General features: G+C 37.5%; 2 protein-coding genes across 3 annotated transcripts; one reads left to right on the top strand and one right to left on the bottom strand.

Annotated features, from left to right (window-relative positions):
- Nucleotides 1-98: 98 nt before the first annotated feature.
- On the bottom strand, nucleotides 99-7,158 carry LOC120565918 (pyroglutamyl-peptidase 1-like). 2 transcript variants are annotated; one of them, XM_039812036.1, is made up of 6 exons: nucleotides 6,984-7,158; nucleotides 6,248-6,320; nucleotides 5,052-5,104; nucleotides 3,685-3,801; nucleotides 2,956-3,188; nucleotides 99-2,413 (listed from the first exon to the last, which is right to left on the bottom strand). In XM_039812036.1, exons 1-6 carry the CDS (start codon nucleotides 7,125-7,127, stop codon nucleotides 2,218-2,220), a joined length of 816 nt encoding a protein of 271 aa, XP_039667970.1. In that variant the 5' UTR covers nucleotides 7,128-7,158; the 3' UTR covers nucleotides 99-2,217. The 2 variants fall into 2 exon arrangements, with proteins under 2 accessions (XP_039667970.1, XP_039667971.1); XM_039812037.1 differs by lacking the exon at nucleotides 6,248-6,320 and having other exon boundaries at nucleotides 6,984-7,127.
- Nucleotides 7,159-7,694: 536 nt separating this feature from the next.
- lsm4 (LSM4 homolog, U6 small nuclear RNA and mRNA degradation associated) lies at nucleotides 7,695-10,959 on the top strand. Its single transcript, XM_039812446.1, has 5 exons — nucleotides 7,695-7,842; nucleotides 8,554-8,595; nucleotides 9,141-9,239; nucleotides 9,735-9,918; nucleotides 10,129-10,959. Exons 1-5 carry the CDS (start codon nucleotides 7,840-7,842, stop codon nucleotides 10,257-10,259), a joined length of 459 nt encoding a protein of 152 aa, XP_039668380.1. The 5' UTR covers nucleotides 7,695-7,839; the 3' UTR covers nucleotides 10,260-10,959.
- Nucleotides 10,960-12,170: the final 1,211 nt, after the last annotated feature.

Raw genomic sequence — 12,170 nt, forward strand, 5'->3', positions numbered from 1 at the left:
ACCTTATATTAGCACAGTTGGCAATTAAATTACATGCTTTTAATAGGTATAACTAATACGCTGTGGAAAAAACAGAGATGCAATAAAAGACACAAAGATGTTACTTATAATCCTTTAATTCTCTTTATTTCAATGCCTTTCCTTTTAAAAGCCAATATTATTTATTGTAACAAGTGCTTTGTTAATGTCAGGAGCAGAAGACACCTTTCAGTGGATTCTCCCTAAACAGAGAAACTCACAATAAAGCCATAATGTTATTGTACAACTGAGCACACCAAGATAAAAAAGTATTTTTGAGGTAGCCACACATCTGACTGGACAGCATCAGTAATATACATTTTAACTGACCCGCTGAGTATTTTTAAGGCCTTTTCATAACACACATAAACAACAAAGGCACAGGGTCAAAGGTCACCTCACATTAAACTTGAGGATTTCACTTTTGGGAGCAGACATAGTCTCGGCAGCTCCTCCAAACCCCTTTCACTTCTCAGCACTCACAAAGCCACACATTAAAATATCAGCACCTGCAAACTCAGAACCAAAACCTGCCCTCCATTTCAACAAGTTCATAAGAGATTTTTTAACCACACACAATTAAGAGTTAAGTTTAAAAAAATGTAGGTGTGAGAAGAAGTTCAGTTATGTGCTCCAGGATGCTACTTTGTGGTACAAACCATGGTGCTGAATAGCAATTAAAATGACACACTGCTAAAAATAATGGCAATCTACTCAAACTCCCTGGCAACAACTTGCTTAACTGAGGAGAAAACGTTTAATTAAAAACTCAATGAAAGGCCATGAGACCACTACTGCTTCAACGCTAAGCACAGTGTTAGTTTGCTAAGACTAACTGGGACAGTTTAAAACGGACATCTATTTTTTTCTGGGGATACACATAATTCTACTAAAATTGATCCAACTGAAGCTGTGCTGGGTGTCATGGTCTGTTCTGGCGTCTCAGCAGCCAGGGAAATGCAGGTCTACACAGTGAACACACAAGACAATCCAATAAAAAAAAAGGATTCTAAAAAAAACATTTACAGCTGGGAGAGGCACTATCACAAACACAGTGATGAAATCTGCTGCAGTTGATTTAACAGTTCGGAACAAACCAAAGCTCAGGAAAATAAAAGGAAATGCATAAATTATTGGGGGGCAAAAAAAGATTATAATGGATGTCTGGAAAGCTACATATTTTAGTTAAAGTGACTGAAAATAAAAATGCAAGCATGACTAAAATTGCTGCCCATATTCCAGATTAAGTCAAAGATGTAAAAACAAAATAAAAAAAGGCTACAGAAATAAAATTTCAGGCCCAACTCTGACTGATCTGAGCATCCAACTTCATCAATCAAATCCTCAGGTAAAATAAGAAGCTGTATCCAATTTAATGAAGATAACAACAGAAAGCTTTTATCAAGGAATACAAATTAGACTGCACAAAAAAGAAAAACTTGAGATTTTGCAAGTTTGGTCTTGAACTATTGCAAACTTTTTAAACAATTAGTTTAAATGGCAGGTATTCTAAACAGTTCAAATGAAGAAGAGCGACAAGATCTACTATTTGTTCAGTTATTTATAAAGACTATCAATGGATATACAAATTAGATTGTATACCATATTTTGTGTAGTACACAACTTCAAAACACAGCTCCCTCAGACAAAACTGTTAAATTCAATCTGAAAATGTCTGTGGTAATAATTGCAATGCTCAATATTATCTCAAATAATTGTGCAACCATAATATATTTATGATAAACCTATGACTAAAAAGATCTGTAGAATAACATTGCACAACCTGGGGTCCAGACCTCAGTGGGGTGGATGTGGGGGTTCAGTCAGAATTGGGCTGACAAAACTGGGGGGGAATATGAGCTGGAACCAACCCGTTCCCTTATTTAAATAACCTTTGTAAAAGAAGGCAAAATTACAACTTCTTATAAAGAAAAAGGACTCAAGAAACAATTCAACATCAAGTGTGAAACCGCACAGTTAGGCTTGAGACTCCCATTTTATCTTCTCACCATCGGGAGACATTAAAACATAACTGAGTCAGGATTAGAAAAACATGAATCAAAAACCTAAGACAAACAAACGCTGGAAACATGGGATACGCTTAAGTTTTCATTTTGTAGAAGTTTGGCTACTTGTGGTTAAGTGCAATTCCTCTTGTGTCGAGAGGGCCGGAGAGGCTGGTTGGCATCTGGAGGTCACTTAGTGGAAGTGCTGCTGGCAGTGGATTTTCTCTTCGGCCTGGTCTAGAAGCTCCAGCATCTCCTGGATGATGGCCTGCAGTGCACGGCCCAGGTCTTCCCCGCTGTAAGGCTTTCCAAGAGGAGGCACATGTACGAAGGCAGAGCGACCATGGCTCAGGTACAGAGACGTGTAATAGGTGAAGTCACATAGATACCTGTTAGGGAAGACAGCAGAGCATCAAATGACTCTAAGTCTCTACATACCTACACCATAGATTTTCTAAGATGGGATTCTTTCAGGTGGCTAAAATTTGTTTTGCTGCTGCCCCCGTCTACAGCAGTACATTGCTTAGCTTCCATGCCTGTCCTCCTGCCTGCTTCGCCTAACTGGGGGCGTGCCGACCGCCATCTACTGTAGGTAATACACTGACTATGGTTAAGTACTTCATACAACCCCACTTTAGAAAATCCAAACTGTCCCTTTAAGCAATAGTACATCCTACCTTTACTCCAAACTTTGTACACTTTGTTGCACACCGTTTTACTTGTTTTACTGTCAAACTGAATGCAAATTGTCAAACTAAATACACCTCACAATGCAGATAGTATATAATGTGTACAGCTGACTTGTGTGTTTAACAAAGTGATATACATGTGTTTTAATGCCCTATCCCTCAAGAGTTGTAGCATGTGATCTAGAAGTGAGCGGAAAATCAAAAGGTTGATTCAAAATGTAAAATATAAAGTAAATCATTACCTTCCAGCATCTTTAGAGACAGACACAGCTACTCCCAGACCAGAGGCCGTCACTCTCTTACAGACTGATTCCATGTCAATAACTGAGTTGATACAGTCCGGGCCTCCCACAATGCAACACTGCGAATCAGGACAGAAGCTGCTGTTGTCCAGGCCCTTGTAGCCGTGATTTCTGCCACACTTCTCCAACGTGACGGTGGTGGCCATACCTGAGACTCCAACATGAACTACCAACTGTCAAACAAAGGAAACAATAAAAACACAAGTCAGAATTCATGAAATATTACTGCTCCAAAGTAAAACATTATATCAGTGGCAGCTCTCTTTGACTTCTCTGCTTGTTTGGACCCAAGGTGTCTAAAAAGTAGCAGAAATCCACTTATATTTAACACAAGACACAGATCTAAACCCAAGGAACCAGAGCCAATATGGACCCCTATAAAACCCAGGTATCAATTCCTTATAGAGCTTGGGTAAAAGCCACACTCAAGACAGTAATTTGTTGCATAATTTGATAATTGTATGTACTTTAACATGTGTTGCACATATTTATTATTATCTAATTGTTCTCAGGGCCGGGCAGATCCACTTATAACTTGCCTTTACACAACACCTGAAACCTATGGCAATGCAATCAGACCTAACCTGGAACTAAGGCAGACATGAGTTGTTGTATTGCTCTGTCAAAAGTTGAATAAAGTGGAGAGGTCACACCATGTTCTCCTCTTACCAGTGGATGATACTTCTTCCATAATGAAGGAACCAAACTCTGGACTGTCTGGTACTCTACAGGAACCTCGGATACATGCAAGTCTACTTCACCTCCCAGTCCGAGCTTCTTCAGTTCCTATCAGGACAAACAAAAACATAAAAGCTAAAATACTTTTTTGCATTTTAATATAGATATGTTTTATCTCAAGCATCCTACAGTGATGAAGGTGACAATGAGTAAAGCTAGAAGGTGGACCCTTGAGTTTAGATATATATAAGTTATGAAACTGTAGTAGATAAACTTGACAAACAAAAAGTCAAAGTGCTCAGATTTTTTTATTGTTAATTTCTATTTTAGATGTACGATTCTTGACTTTTGCGGTACTTACACACGTACGTACGCACAAAAATACCAAGGCAAATTATTATAAAAAAAACTTTCTGGTTATTAATAATAATAATAATAAATAAATAAAAAAAAAACTATTCAGAACCAATGATAATAATCTATGGCCAAATGTTTCTGTGAAATGTTATTTAACTTTTGGCAAATTTTAAAAATCAAACAGGAAAAGGTCAGTCCTTTTGCGTTTTCTTAGGGAACAGATGTCTCTCACTTGCCTTGTCCTTTTCAGATAACATTATTTTACACTTAACTTAAAAAAGGTGTATTATGAAAAAAACATAACTGCAATACTCAACAGTCTAAATAGTATGATAAAAGCAAGAAATAAAAAATGCAAATCATACATATTATAAAGGAAGATAAATCTGTGTCAAATTCACAGCCTGTGGACCGACACCTCCCCCAATCTCAGGACAAGTAGCCCTGGACACTGACCCCCACTTGTATTAAAAAGAGGCTTGTTTGACCACGTCGGTGACCCCGCCACAAAGCGGCCTTTTGTTTGCCTTTAATATCCTTATCAAGTCCGTCTAGACACCCTGACAACCACCATCATCCCCCACATGCAGTTTCCCCAGCAGGACACAGAGAGCCTCTGACACGTTGCTGCTGCACGGTGAGAAGCCGGCCGGTAACTATCAGAGCATCATGTAACCGCAACAAAAACTGGCTCAACCCGAGAAATTCATTTTGGAAAAGTCACACCTGCTCTTATTTTATCACATTTACTAACAACTCAACATGAAGACTATTTATGCAGACTGTCAAGTCTTGGCTTAAAACATGATGAGCTTTATTAAGTTGGTGTGTCATATTTAAGAGGTGATCAATGGCAATGTTTCTTTCCAAAATGAATATAAAGCATGTTGGACAGGCTTAAGTACTTGTTTAGTCTAGTTTTACTAGATTTAAAAAAGGATACATAAATCACCACGTTAAATATGTGTGCATTAAAACTGGAAAAGACAGGTAAAACACACCTGTACTGCTACCCAGCTGGCATTGACTGCATGCTCTCCAAATGGCCCAAAACCTGCAAAACACATGTTATTTTGGTTGCTGTACTGCATTTACATTATGTAAACAATTATGGATTCTGTTTAAACTAAAAAAAAAAAAAAAAAAAAAACTAAGCAAATAGATTTAATTCAAGAGAAGCAGATAGTGTATATCCACAGCGCTGTGGATATACACTTATTATGTACCGGTAGATATTGTATGTAGTGTAAGATTTGAATAAAGATAATTTTAAATGTTTTATGGAAAGACTGCTAGATACTGTCAAAAAAATTGTAATGGGATTAAATTGCAATATAAACTGTCAACAGTATACAGACATAATACTTCCAAAATACTACATTTTCAGAAAACAAACACTTTGATTTAAAAAAAAAAAGTCTACAGTGCTGCAGCATGCTGCTTTTCTTAAATTTTCTAATTAAAATTAATCACTTTTAGTGATAGGGATCCATATGACCTATATAATTGCAGCAGCAGACTATGGATATTCACTCAGGCTTGTTTATGTAGGGATCTATAACTGATCCTCTTCCACCACCCTACCAAGGGTCAGTGGGTCCCTGGGGGTTGGGGGAGGGGGGGGGATCAGTCTGTCTGACAGGCTGCTGAAAAGGAGCAGAGCGAGGGGCCAGCAGCTGCCAGCCGGCTCGCTATTGTGAAGGTGATGTTCCCAGGCGATGACACATCTTGTATCAGCTGGGACTGCGAGCTTCTGCGCCCCTTTGTGTCTGAAAAGTCATTGCTTCTTTTATCCTCCACTGATTCAATGTTCAAGACTGTAGTTTGTACATTTAGAAAATATTATATCTACGTGTCTGGAAGTGAAGTTGCATTAAGTCTTGTTTTGGGGAAAACAACCCTAAGTAATATATCAATATTCAAGGATATATTCATATCACTGTAATCATTACTTGGGATTTTTCTTATTTAGTTAATAGTGATGCAAAATGTGTTTCCTAAAATGAAACATGCAAAGCAGGATCTATGACCAATTGGTAGGACGCAGCAGGAAACATCAGTTCTAGGCCAGACTTTTATATTGTAATAAAGCAATGTGATTGAATCACAAATAAAATGCATGAGCTTCCATACAAAAACATATACATAAATACTGGAACACAATCATTAGTTGGTTATTTGTTATAATGTTATTTACTTTTAACCACTTTGTAATAGCTCTGCAATGACACCATGTCTGGACAGAGGCCTGATGTTGAGAACAAGTCCAACTGTTGAGAAACTCACAAAACAAAGCCATGAAGAAGAAACACTCAGGCACTCGTTCTTTGTCAAAAACGCTGAACATGTTTCACTATCACTACAAAATACCTCCCTTAGATATGCCATAGCTTTGATATCATGATAATAACAACAACCATAAACTATTGTTTGATAAAACCTGTGATTTTATTATTGTATGTATCTATGAATGACGGCCACAATTCTATTTTATTGAAGTGTTTCGCAAAGAATTACACATTTGGAGGATCTGAAGAGATTATACCAACATTACATTTCTACTGAATTGTTATATTGGCTATTTATTCTTCATGCTCAGCGGTACATGTTTACCCCTATTTTGTTTGATGTGGCCTTTGGCTGAAGACAGGAAACAAAATCAAAAACATAATTTCACCTAGCTTTGTCAGTAGCGCTAATTATATAAAATATAACACATAACTGAATACCACTGTCACGTTGTTATTATTACAACTGTAAGCAGAACTGATTCTTTAAACTGTCTACAAATGCAGCGGAGTGAAGCAGTAACAGCCTGACGCCATTAACGTTAGCAGCTGTCATCTCCACAACTTTTCCTCCACTTCACCCTGATGTTCAGTCGGCCGACAAAGACGACAACAATCAACAATGGCTGGAAAAAGAAGACAAACCTGTAACGACCACAGTCCGTTTACTGTTATCCATCTCCCGTCCTGTTGCAGAGAATCTGCTGCCTTTTTTTTGTTCTTTTTATGGACCAGTAGCCGTAGTAGGACCGTGGAGAGCTGTCGGCTCCGTCTGCCAGACAGACACATTTATAAAACAGTCCTACTGCAGGCTGCGTGAGACGTGACGTGATGCGTCAGAAATGATACGCTGACTATTCAATGGGGGCGTTCGTTATATGTTTTTGTTTCACTGCTATTTTTGATCTGTAGGCCTATGTGCTGTTTATTTTGTGTATAATCATTTTGTCAATAATAATTTAGAAAAAAATGAATTATAGGTAGTCAACAAATATATAAAAAGGTGTGCAAAAAAAATGGAAATAGGCAAATAAATAACTAAATCTAACAAACTACACTACACACTAAATGACATATGGACAAAAAATAAAGTATTTAGAAAATGTTTTTAATTTACAATCACTCTACGAATCCTACAAAATATAAAATATTAGATCATTAATGGTTTATTATTTTTCTGGAAAACACATTAAAGTGACAGTAAATAACTATAATAATATCATACTCATGATAATAATGACCACAAACGATTTTTATTTTATGAAATACATAGACTGTAAAAAATAGGTGAAATATCACAACTTGTTAGCGTTCCACTGTGGCTGTTCTTGACTGTAGAGGGCAGCGTCTTATAATACAGCCATGATTACACACCACAACGCCGGAAACTCATTAGAAGAAGACGAAGAAGAACAGTATCTACTAGCTAGGTGGCAAAATCGTGTCAGTGAAGGGCCAAGACAGCAAGTGAGACATAAAATCATAAAGCTATTCTATCACAATGGTAAGTATTTAGCTGTGGTGTTCAGATAAAACGTTAAGAGTTGTCTTTTAAATGTTCTGTAGCACGCCTGCTAACGGTTACTTACCGCTAACTGTAGCACTGTAGCGCTGGATGACATAATGCTAAATTAAGGTAGCTAACGTTACTGTAATGTTAGCTACCTTAAACACAATTGACACACAGTGGTTTTTTTGGTGTTTTTTTGCGTGCCGACTTTATATGCAACTATAGAAGACCTTAATATCGTGCTGGTGATTTACGCTTATTTAACTTAACATTTAACTTTTCTTTGCAAAGCGGAAAGTACGGCAAGTATTATAAAGTAGCGCAAAGCTACATAGTGTAGGATAAACAGAAACCTTTTCTGAACTTTTTGAAAATACATATTAAACGTAAGTTAACCATTAAAAGCTGCAAATAACAGCTTTTGCTTTGGCATACTGCAGGACGAATTTTGGGTTATCCAATGTAACGTTCACTTTTACTGTGAACTTTTGCAAATCCAGATTCATATTTTGCCCCCCCTGCACAAAACCATACACCCTTAAAACAGTTATATTGTACATATTTGTTATAGTGTATTTTTATTGTAATATTTCGATTCTATTTTTACGTTTTTGACTGTTGCAGTACTTTGCTCTGTTGTTTAACTAAATAATGTTGATGACAGGGGAATTCCTACGTGTGATCTGTTTTTCTGTCATTTTGCAGCTTCCACTATCTCTGCTGAAGACTGCCCAGAACCATCCTATGGTGAGGAGACACTGAAGCACTTAGCACTCTTGATGGGGCAACAACTTAACATATTTTACTGTTGATTATAAATGCATGAATTGATTAATATTTAGCCTATAAACTGTTCATCATTATAAGTAAAGTGTATTTCAAGGTATTGGATCAGAAAGTGATCAGCGAAAAATTGCTTACAGACGGAAAGCAGAATTAAAGAAGTATCAGATTTTATGTAAAACATTTTTCCTATTATCCTGCATCATGTTCTATAGACTGCTGTTGCTGCTTCAGCTCTGGCTGTTTTATTTCCAGGTTCAATTAGTTCAACATGATTTTAAAACTACCTCCAATCTTAACTACCTTCTGAACTTCCAAATTTAATTGGATGAAGTTCAGTTTGTTTTTGCTGTTGTTTATTGTAAATTGAAATCTGTGTAGCCTATAATTGCTGTGTTTTGTTTTTTTGGAGAAAACTTGCTCTAGCCTCTGTCATGTCATCCACCCTTGCGTTGTGTCGTCAAGACTCTAAAGCAGCATGCTGTTTTTTGTGTCCTCTCTCTCCTCAGCTGGTGGAGCTGAAGAACGGAGAGACGTACAATGGTCACCTGGTCAGCTGTGACAACTGGATGAACATCAACCTGAGAGAAGTCATCTGCACCTCGAGGGTAAAGCTGAACTCTGGTCTCACATCTCTGCTGTTAATTAAACTGTAGATATAGTGCTTCTTACTATTATGTAGGTAAAAGTAGACATCTCTGTGGTCCAGTGTTTACATGTTCAGTAGATTAGGCTGTAGGTCGGTGTTGTCTGCAGAGTCTGCTGTAGATTAGCTACATCGCTCTGAAAATGTTACAGACCAATAACCACAGACGCTTTACCAAACACTCCCATGTACACATTATTATTTTTTATTACACAAATAATTTGGGATATAAGAAAGGAAAACAGACAACAAAAAATGACAATCACTCCCATCAAAACAGTACAATAGAAGACAATACAACCTAGCCTAAAGATCTTCTACAAACTGAAGTTTGTTGAGCCCCTTTTTTTTTTTTTTTTTTTTTTTTTTTAAATGTTTTTTTACACAACAACCTGTTTGTTCACAAAAAGTGACATTATGTTTAGCATGCACTGACACCCTCACTCCATTCTAACAGGATGGAGATAAGTTCTGGAGGATGCCTGAGTGCTACATCAGAGGAAGCACCATCAAATACCTGCGAATCCCCGACGAGATCATCGATATGGTGAAGGAGGAGGTGGTGTCGAAGGGCCGTGGACGTGGAGGCACCCAGCAGAACAAACAGCAGGGCAAAGGAAGAGGAGGAGGAGCCGGCCGCGGTGAGTGGAAACACTTCTGATGATTAGACAGTTTTTGGTTGTTTCCAAATTTCTCTGCTAGTCCGCACACTCTCAGGAGCATCATAGGTTTTGCCCAAAACACTTGTAAGAGGGTAATATGGCAAGTGATAATAATAATAATATAATAATAAAAATGAACGGACCATTTCTCTTTATATTTATCTTGCTCTCGTATTTCTCTCTCTGTAGGTCTGTTTGGCGGTCGTGGCAGAGGAATGACTGGTCCTGGTCGGGGCCAGCAGCAGCAGCAGCAGCAGCAGCAGCTGCAGCAGCAGGATAAGAAACCGGGCAAACCACAGGGAATGAAGAACCAGCACTAACATTACACCTTCAACAACACATCCTGTCAATCAGAGTAATTTCTCCTTCAATACATGAAGATAAAATTGACTCTCTGGTGTTTCCTTCTGCTGTGATGTTTTGTCAGGACAGACCATTGCAGAAATCACACCGGGAGACGTTAAGAGAAGCTGTGCTTTTGCACTGAATTTTGTTTTTTAGCATCTGTAAGTTGGTATTAACACTTTTTTTAGTATGACCATGTACCAGTGTATCAGTCAGAGCTGACAGACTCCTTCTTTAGAATCATTCATCATAATATGTCATCACAACTTTGCAAGAACATTTTGTATCATAAATCACATTGTATTATCCAAGAACAGTTTCTTGTCAGTTGGTACACTGGGATGAGGTTTTTTAGTTTTAGTTATTATTTTTGTCATTTGGTCTCCTCAGGTGTAGTCTTCATGGTAAAGAAACTACCTAGCCCCAACTTCTGTTGCATGAATATTTTTTTTAACTTGCTCTTTATTTTTGTGTTGTTTGTGATGTTCTGTGGTTTGTCTGCTGCGCCGTATGGTCCGATCATGGCAGGTAGACCAGTAGACTGGCAGTCGGGACAAGAAATCAGTCCCTGAAAATTTACACTTTTGTTAAAGCATTTGTAAGATGACACATTATGATCATTAGGATTTCCAGAAAAAAAAAAGATTCTCATATTCTTAAGTCTGAAATGGATAAGTCCAATGTGTGTCATGTTGGTTGTTTCATTTTATTTTTGTAACAAAAGACGATGTTGTAATTTATTTACATTAGAACATGAGAATAAAACAACTTTTGTTAAAGCGGTCGTATTTATTTCGAACAGTGTTCTTACCTGCTGTTGCAATATTTTACTGCTACGCTTTTTCACTTCCCTTGGATAAGTGTGTTCTTTAAATTATATAGAGATTATAATTCTTGATTTATATTCAGGTTTAGCTAATGGTGGGTTTTAAAGTCCATAACAAAAAATCAGAACTGTAATGAATAAAAAAGGTCTGGCAGTCACGCCAGTTATTTGTTCACATAAACAAGTTCATGTCTTGAATGGGACCAAGACAGCAATTTTTTGGTAACATTAATCTTACAAATTGTCTTTAACGTAAACCTGATGAAATGTTGAACTAGATTACCAAATCCCAATCTGATTGATTACAGTCTCATTTATCACAGAATAAAAAAGACAATTATGTTAAGATTTTAGACAGTTGGTATTTACAATTAAGTATGCATACTTGCAGTACATTTGGAGTAAATTTATATTACTGCATAAACATTAAATTCTAAAAATAACAGCGTAGCAAGTGAGAAAAATACAAAACACACGGGTGCAGGGGAGAGAGAGGTATGTGTATGTGTGTGAGCATTTATGTGTGCCCTAAAGCTGCCAGGCCTGCTGATAAAACAGGTAGGACTCCTTTCCATAGCCAAAGCCAAAGTACGCCCTCATCTTTATCTGTTTCTCACTTATGACATGAGGCTGGTGGCCCACTAATGTGTGACCAAACAGAATTGAATCAGAGGTCCTTTTGGGACACATGTATGATTTTTTCATGGCTGCTGCTGATTCATACTCCTTAATTCTCTGCCTCCAGTTCCAGAAGTTACTGAAATGTCATCTCCATGCATTAAATATTTCGTCTTTTCAGACCCTGCAATTTCCTAACTGTCCAGCAGCTGTCCCTAGAGAACTTTCCTGCCTCTGCCACAAAAGCCATTCCCTCAATGCAGCCCAGTATTAGTCCTCAGTCAGTACCTGTCCCTTGCCAGTTTGTCTTTGTCACTCATGGAGAAGCACGATATGAGGAAGATATGCGATAACATTGTTGAATATCGTGATAAAGATACTACTTGCAATAAACAGACACATTTAAATATTCTCTTACATTTTAAAGTGTTGTTACTATAGA

Source organism: Perca fluviatilis, chromosome 9 (assembly GCF_010015445.1).
Source record: "Perca fluviatilis chromosome 9, GENO_Pfluv_1.0, whole genome shotgun sequence".
Lineage (NCBI taxonomy): Eukaryota > Metazoa > Chordata > Actinopteri > Perciformes > Percidae > Perca > Perca fluviatilis.